At 33.0% G+C, this 7991-nt stretch overlaps 1 protein-coding gene across 1 annotated transcript; it reads right to left on the bottom strand.

The window, feature by feature from the left end:
- Positions 1-418: 418 nt before the first annotated feature.
- On the bottom strand, positions 419-2534 carry LOC138338189 (F-box protein At1g30790-like). Its single transcript, XM_069288933.1, has 2 exons — positions 2476-2534; positions 419-1880 (listed from the first exon to the last, which is right to left on the bottom strand). The coding sequence occupies exon 2, from the start codon at positions 1845-1847 to the stop codon at positions 585-587; it is 1263 nt and encodes a 420-aa protein (XP_069145034.1). The 5' UTR covers positions 1848-1880; positions 2476-2534; the 3' UTR covers positions 419-584.
- Positions 2535-7991: the final 5457 nt, after the last annotated feature.

Genomic DNA, 7991 nt, shown 5'->3' with positions numbered 1-7991 from the left:
TAAGTAAAAATAAAAATATCTAAATGGAAATACTAACATAATTATTTTGAGTTTGGACTCTCTTTAATTTTAAATTTTAATATTATATAATATTTTTAATTAATTTTTACTGGGCCACGGGACCTGATATTTTTCAAATCTCACAAATCAGCATGCTTATTCAGACCGAGCTAAAAAACATTTTCTTAAATGGGCTTCAAAAATCTTAGTTCAGCCCTATAAAATCCTGAATTAGGCTAGGCTGGCCCGACAGGCCTAGCTCATATGACGGCTCTAGGTAGAAGCAAGATAATATGAAACAGAAGGATTGAAGAAAAGAAAATATTAAAGTACCGACGCAACTACACCAAATTGTTCGATAACATCTAACGTTTAAATAACGATAAAATGAACATTCAAAAACCACCCAAACAAGGTGTGAAGAAGAAAATCTAAAACAGCAAATCAAATTTACTCACATGTAATATGCATAAGTGTAAACAAAGGTACCAACTACAAACAGTAAAAAAAATATAAAGATAAAAATAATTATGCCTTAATCCCAAGTAAACTATAATCGATTATCCATGTCGTTCCTTTTAAGCTCATGATCTCCAAATACTAGGAATCCTCTTCATCGAAAAGAGGCTTTCCTTGTGCGTTACGAAAGATTCTGAGTTCCTCATGTTATAAATGTTGAACATCTTCATCACCCTACTCTTTGTGTCATATAAGTATTCCTTTGAGTTCTTCTGGTGTTTAAGAATCAACACTTCACCGTTCCTTGCGCCACCAACAGCAATAAGTTTCCCGATTTCTGGCATTGATCTCTCATTTGGTCGCGTTGATTTAGATGGACTTACATAATGTGTCAATTCTGCCACGATGGTGTGTTTCTTGGACCAAATTTGCCCGTGAAAATCTTCCAAAATCCAAACATCCATTGTTGCCTCGGAATCACAGGTGATAAAAGAGAGAAATCCATTCAATTGGATCAACGCGTAATTGTTAGTTTTATTAACCACTTCATCGCGTTCTGGAAGATAGGTAATACTGAATTTCCCCTCTTTTACATCCATTGAAACGAAATACTCACTCGAATTAACATACCAATGCAGAATCCTTCCGTTTATCGATACTAGATTCTTCCAGCAAAAATTATCATCGAATGGCTGATTATTTAAACCTTCCCATAGAGCAGAATCAACTCGTTCCCATTTCCAATTTTCATCAGCATTGCTAAGATTGAATATTTCGAAACCAAAACAGTACTTAAAAATGTGCACTACTTTATACTGCTCTGTCGAAGAGTCAAATACAAGGGCTGCACTGCATGTTCCATGTTCACAATGCGAAGGGCATCCAGGGATAGTGATGCAGAACTTTGTGGCGGGATTTATGACTCGTAGTTTCCCAAAGTAGAAATCATCTGGCTCACTCATCAATATAAGTCCATCACAACTAGAATGAATCTTGCGTGTTTTATTTAGTCCAAGATCACGCGATTCACATTCAAGATCTTCTCCAATATCAATCAATTTCGTTTTCATATGCCTTGTATATCCTGACTGTATTAGTAACTCTGATTTCGATTCCTTGAAATTTTGCTCAATGAAACAAGTTCTCGAGAAAACTTCTTTCCATGTTTTGCAAACAGGCATGACATTCTTATGAATGTATCGTGGCGGGATCTTCACAAGTATGTTAAATATGATCTTTTCTTCAAAATCAGAAAGAGGAATAATGTTATGACTCTTATCAACTACTTGTTTTTGTTTCATTCCTCTGTTTCTGTTTTCTTCATATTTGTTTACTTGTAAGCTCAGCATCTGTCGTGCGAATTCAATGTCATCAATTTCATCCCCCATTCTTGAAGCAGCGCGCGTAAAAGAATGCAGTAACTGCTAAAAAGTAAGATAAACAAGGCATTAGCAACTCGCGAGATAGTAATGGTCAAAAATACATCTAAACTATAGTTTTTTTCCGAATCCCATACTCAACTATTCTTTCTTCTCTTTACAAGCCTAAACTATCAACTCTCTTTTAATACAAAGAGACCTCAATGCTCAGTTGGTCGAATATTTGTTACGAATCGACAACAAAGTCAACTCAGCATCAGCGTGTTCTTTGGTACGAAGTGAGTGCTAGTTAATGTAGGAAACTTAAAAAAAATATATAATTTTGAAAATATAATTCGATACGAAAGTTTAGTTCGCTATATGCGATAAGAGGCACCTCCAGAAGGAGCAACCAAATTTAACAAAGTCCTTGTCAAAAAATATGAAACAAGTAGACAGAGGTAGAAAATAAGGGGAGCAACATTATATAACTTAAACTTTGATTTAACATTATTAAATAATATCAAACATTCATCAAGGAAGTCGAATTGTATGACCTAGAGATGGTGGCTATATAATTAAAAGATACAAAACTAAAACATATATAATAAATAAATATTGAAAACATATATAACAAATATTGGAATTGAGAACATACAAAAAAATTTATTTGCTTTTTGGCTCTGTGGGAGACTTAAGAGCAATTTTATTCCGTCGATAAGAGTTGATGTAGATTGGAGATTTTATGAGCCTATTTATAATTTTTTTTCTAGCCCTAAACCTAAGTTCCCAAGGCATTTGGCCCATAGTTAGCGTTTATCCCAAAGTTTTTAAATCTTTTTGATAAATAATATTTGGGTCAATTTTTTTTGAAATTACACCTTGTGTTTGGTCCAACTTTTTCTAAGAATATTTGACTATTTAAAAAAAATATGATTTATATCCATATATTCTAAAACTATTAAAAATACGTATATATTTGTATTATCTATTTATAGTGAATGATAACAATCAACAACCATAAAACAACAATATATGCAAGACTGATACATTAATCGTATAATCAAATTTTTCATTACTTCAATTATAATTATAACACATTAAAACAAAACAATTTGTTCTTTTTTTCAATTTTATCACTCAAACTTTTCCGGAGGAGGTAGTAACAAATTCTAATTGGACTTACTAAATAATGGATATTTTTTATAAAATATAAAAGATTGAGGTAATTTTTGAATTTTCTGGTTATTTAATTTATGCATCAACGCTATAACTATGATGCTTAAACATTGATAAAAATTAGATCATCGCACAAAAAATAAAACTCTTACTAATACAGAAATTAGTACTTAACAAACAATTAAAAGGTGCATAAAATTGTAAATTAAGAAAACGTACAATTTGATGTGGTCTGTTGTTGTTGTTAAAGAAAATCTGAGCACTTAAAATTTTTCAGGGTAATGTGATAAACCAATTTGATTTGGTATTTATAGAAAGTTTTTTTGTCTGAAAATAAAAAATACCATCCTTGACCTTGTGTAATTAAGGGTCCCGCTAAGAAAATAAATACTATTCCCATCCATATTCGTTAGAAAAGGTTACTAGAAATATTTATTTTAATTTACTTGCTATTTTATAAATTAATTATTTTGGTTCCTTTTTACCTTTAGTATTATAAATATTCTTGAAATAATATTAGCTAAGCCTGTTTAAATGGGCTTGTGACTTTAAATATGGAAAATTTCTGTGGTTAAACAAATTATACTACTTAACTATTCATCATAGCCATGATTTTCTATAATTACCACTCGCGACTAACATTAAACATTAATTACGTGACTGACTTCGAGTTTGTATAATTATCCACATTTGTATATGTATAATTCACCAGAAATACAAATACATATATATACAATCATCTAATCGATATACATATACAATTCACCTTACTCCCACTCTCTGCCCTCTCTCGCTCGCTTTTCTCTCCCTCTCCCAGTCTCGCTCGCCTCTCTCCTCCCTCTCCCAATATCGCTTGCCAAATGTACAAATGCATATATATAAAATATACAATCATCTAACCGATATAATATACAATTCACCTGTCTCCCACTCCATGTCATCTTTTGCTCACCTTTCTCATCCCTCTCCCAATCTCATTCGCCTCTCTCCTCCTCTCCCAATCTTGCTCGCCTCTCTCCTCCCTCTCCCAATCTCGCTCTCCTCTCTCCTCCCTCTCCTAATCTCGCTTGACATATATACATATACATATGTATAATATACAATCATCTAATCGATATACATATATAACTCACCTCTCTCGTTCGCCACTCTCTCCCAGTCTCGCTTGCTTATCGCCTCCCTATAATATGTAGCTACGAATTGTAGTTTCAACCAGGCTTTTGTGTGGTTATATATGAAAGTTTCTCTTTAAATATTAAGAGCATGTTCCTTTTTTGGTTAAGTCGTTAAGAAATAAAAAACTGAATCATTTCTTAGTCCTTTTAAAACTGTACAATAGAAGAAAACAGAAAACATTGATAATTTGTTAAATTTATAGAAAATTTGATTTAAACATTTGAACAACATTCTGCTTAAAACACATGATAATGTATTTCTAATTTTCTACTAGACACTTTATCCTCAAATTGTAAAAAACTATATGCGAATGTTGTCAATTTGAGGTCAGCTGGAAACTTTGATGTAAAGTGACTATGATACAAAACACATAATTTAAACCAACATATACACCATAGTTTAATCAAGAATTTACCAATTATTTTGTATAACCAAATTAATTAAGATTTGTGTATATTATTATTTAACATTGATTTTCAGATCAATATTATCCATAAATAGTGGTAAATATATAAAATTTGATTTATAAGGGATTGTAACATTTTTTATTATTACATATGAAACCTGCAATTAAAATACCATGATCTATAAAGGATACTAAATGTTCCGTTTTAACAATTTTGGCAATAAAAAATGAATCTACAATTCAAATTCGTACAAGAAAGATCGAATAATTTACAATTAAATATCATAGGCACAACAATATCATAGCAATTATCAATACTTCTAATCATATCCTCGCAAAATAATTTGATCAATTTTTTTGTTGGGCCCGTAGCCATTTTATTAATTGACAAGCAAAATAGGCCTGACCAAACGACACCAATAAGATATAAATCCAGCCCAGAAAGTAACCCTATAAACTTCCACCTCATTCTCACTTTCCTTGTATCTTTGTCGTCCATATGCTCCCATCTGGCGGTCGTTAAAACTTCCAGCTTCGCCGTCTTCTTCTATGGGTTTGGTGCCTTCTTTCTCCACCCTTCCTCCACTTTCTACAGCTCACACAAGAGCATTGACTACTAAAAGGTAACTCTTCTCCATCCTTTCTTTTGCCTCATTTTTCATTTCTTGATATTTAATTAGTGGTTGCCTTTGTTTGTGAAGTACTGTGAAGTCAACCAGTGTGTGGAAATCTTGGAGGCAGCTATCCAGAGTGTGCATTATCACAGGTTCCTCCACTCCTTCTTTAGGATGCACTCCCACCCCCCCTTTTAGATATGACCCTGCTTTCTTTTTTTTCCCTCCTTTGAACTGTTCAAGTCGAATTTGTGCTTCAAACACACTTTTTCTTTGGTTTTGATCTGACCTCCATGCTTTCTTATGAGAGATGATGTTTTACCCTTGCCTTTTTGGTGAAAGTTTTCGTGTGTTAATGTTGATTAGTAAGAGCTTTGTTATTGTAACTGCAATGACCCCCCCCCCCCATGTGGATGTTCTCTTATTAATTGTTTCTATTGTATCCCTTTCCTTTAATATTATAAACCTGATTCTAGCCATGTGGTTTAATCTATTTTGTTTTTATCCTGATGGATGGCATTTGTGCTTTGTCAATATTAATAATGATGCGCTTTCATGTTGTTGGTAATTTTGCAAACCCACTGAATTCTGCTTTGTTTGTGCTAATGATTGCTAGATTAGCTAAATAATCCGCTATTTGATTGTTTTCCCTAAAAATATATTGAACGGTAACATTTTGATGTTGTATTTCTCTGATTATTTCATTGGTAAATTCTGTAATTTCCCATGATACTTTCCGTGTCTGTTGAATAAGGTTCTTTAGAGTGAGAGAAGCAGTTTTAATAACCGTGTTCTATACACTATTAGGTCTAAACCTTAAGCCTCTTGTATTGCTCTTGTCTCCACTTCTATATTCATAGCAATACCAATATCGCCTGCATATGCATAGATGAGGTCTCCGGTTTTGTTTCTTTTACAGAAACCATACACACCTTCCCCTGTATTTCCTTTAATGGCACTATACATATTACACTTCAATTGATCTTCCTTCGATAGCTTTTTACAATCTGGTAGTAAATCCTTGGCTTATAAGCTCCTATTATTATTATTTTCACCATTTTAGGCCAAGATTTCCCATTTATTTTGAACTTTGAATTGTTAACTATCACCAACAATTAAATGCTCCTTTCCACTAATTGTACCAACTCGTCAAAGGTGCAGTGACCCCATGCTTGACATGAATCCTTTTCTTCAACAAATTCCACACAATCAGAATTAGAATAACTCTAAAAATATGTTTGAGTTTTGTAGGAGCTTCCACATAACACTAGCTCTTATCAGCTTCATTGAATTTCTTCCTTCTGTGTCCAAACCTGCTCATGAAGCAAAATACTTCCAAAGCTTTTAAGCAATGTTGGAAAAAGATTTGGCATTGTTTTTATTTGTTGTGTCTCATAATACCAATATTGGAGACAATGTTCATTCTCATTCTCCTTAATTGTCATTTTATGGCAATCCTTCCTTTCCACACCCTCCATAAAAAGAAAGTAATCTTAACAGGCAAGCTATTTTAACTTATAAGAACCTTTGAGTTTCCCATCCACCAAGGTTTATCCTGATCTCCTGTATTCATTATCGGAGAGATAGAACTCACAATGTGATCAGTCATTTTTTCAAAAATATATTGTATGAGTTTCCTCCTATCCCACTGATTTTCTATAATAAGATTTTTGACCTCCACCGCCTCCTCCCTCCCCCCTTTTATTTTCTTCCACATAGTACCAAGCCACTTGTTTTGCCCAATCATCTTTATCCATACATGAGATGCCGCTTGTCTTTGTGCCATTATTGGATGCCATTTTTTTCACAATTCTACATAAATTTACTCCACAAAGAATTAGTGGATGTTATGAATATCCATTATGTATTGATCTAAATCCCGCTTCTCCCTCTGATTTTGGTAAGCGCATTATTTCCCATTCAATCTAGTGTTTTTTTTCTTACTCCTCATGTGTGACTCCAAAAGCTTTGTCATAATATTATGAATCTGACTTATTACGCCCTTAGGAGGATTCATAGTAGACATACGATAAATAGACATTGATTTTAAAACATGATCTATTAAAACATACATCCCCCTATAAGTCAAAAGTCAATTCTGCCATCCCTTCACGCTTTTGGCAACTTTCTATATTAGCTATTCAAAATATGACTTCTTTTTTCTCCCATAAAAACTGGACATCCAAGATACCTAAAAGGAAAGAGACCTTGTGAGACTCTAGTAGTTCTTTTAATCCTCTGATAAACAGAATAACGAACCTTTTCATATAGAAATACATAGCTTTTGTTCAGGTTTATGAGATGTCCTGACACATATTCAAATCTCCGTAGAATCTTTATCATTGTTTTCATTGACTTCCTATTCGATGAATAAATAAGGATTGTATCATTCATATAAGACAAATGAGTAATCTCTCTACTCCATTTTCGCATCCCAAATCTCTTGAATTCTAAATCCTCATTTAGCCCATTGAGACATCTAGCTAATACATACCTTTGTTGCTATAATGAACAAAGTGTGGGAGAGGGGATCACCTTGCTTCAGTCCTAAAAAGATTTAGAAAACCAAAAGACTGGACATTAATTAACAAGGAGTACCAGTAAGTAGATATTAATCTCAACACCATATAAATAACCTCTCATCAAAAAAAATCTTCGCATAACTTGAATTAAAAAAATCCCTAACACCCTATCATATGCTTCATTCATGTACAACTTCACTACAACATTATGGTATTCATTCGTCTTGTTTATGTCTCTAATTATATCTTGCCCTTGAAAAATATTTTCAACAATACT

This window comes from Solanum lycopersicum, chromosome 9 (genome assembly GCF_036512215.1).
Source record: "Solanum lycopersicum chromosome 9, SLM_r2.1".
Lineage (NCBI taxonomy): Eukaryota > Viridiplantae > Streptophyta > Magnoliopsida > Solanales > Solanaceae > Solanum > Solanum lycopersicum.
The sequence above is the reverse complement of the archived record's forward strand: the minus strand, read 5'-3'. Positions and strand labels throughout refer to the sequence as shown.

Coding starts and splice junctions, on each gene's coding strand:
- LOC138338189 (XM_069288933.1), bottom strand. CDS start 1,847: ATGGGGGATGAAATTGATGACATTGAATTCGCACGACAGATGCTGAGC.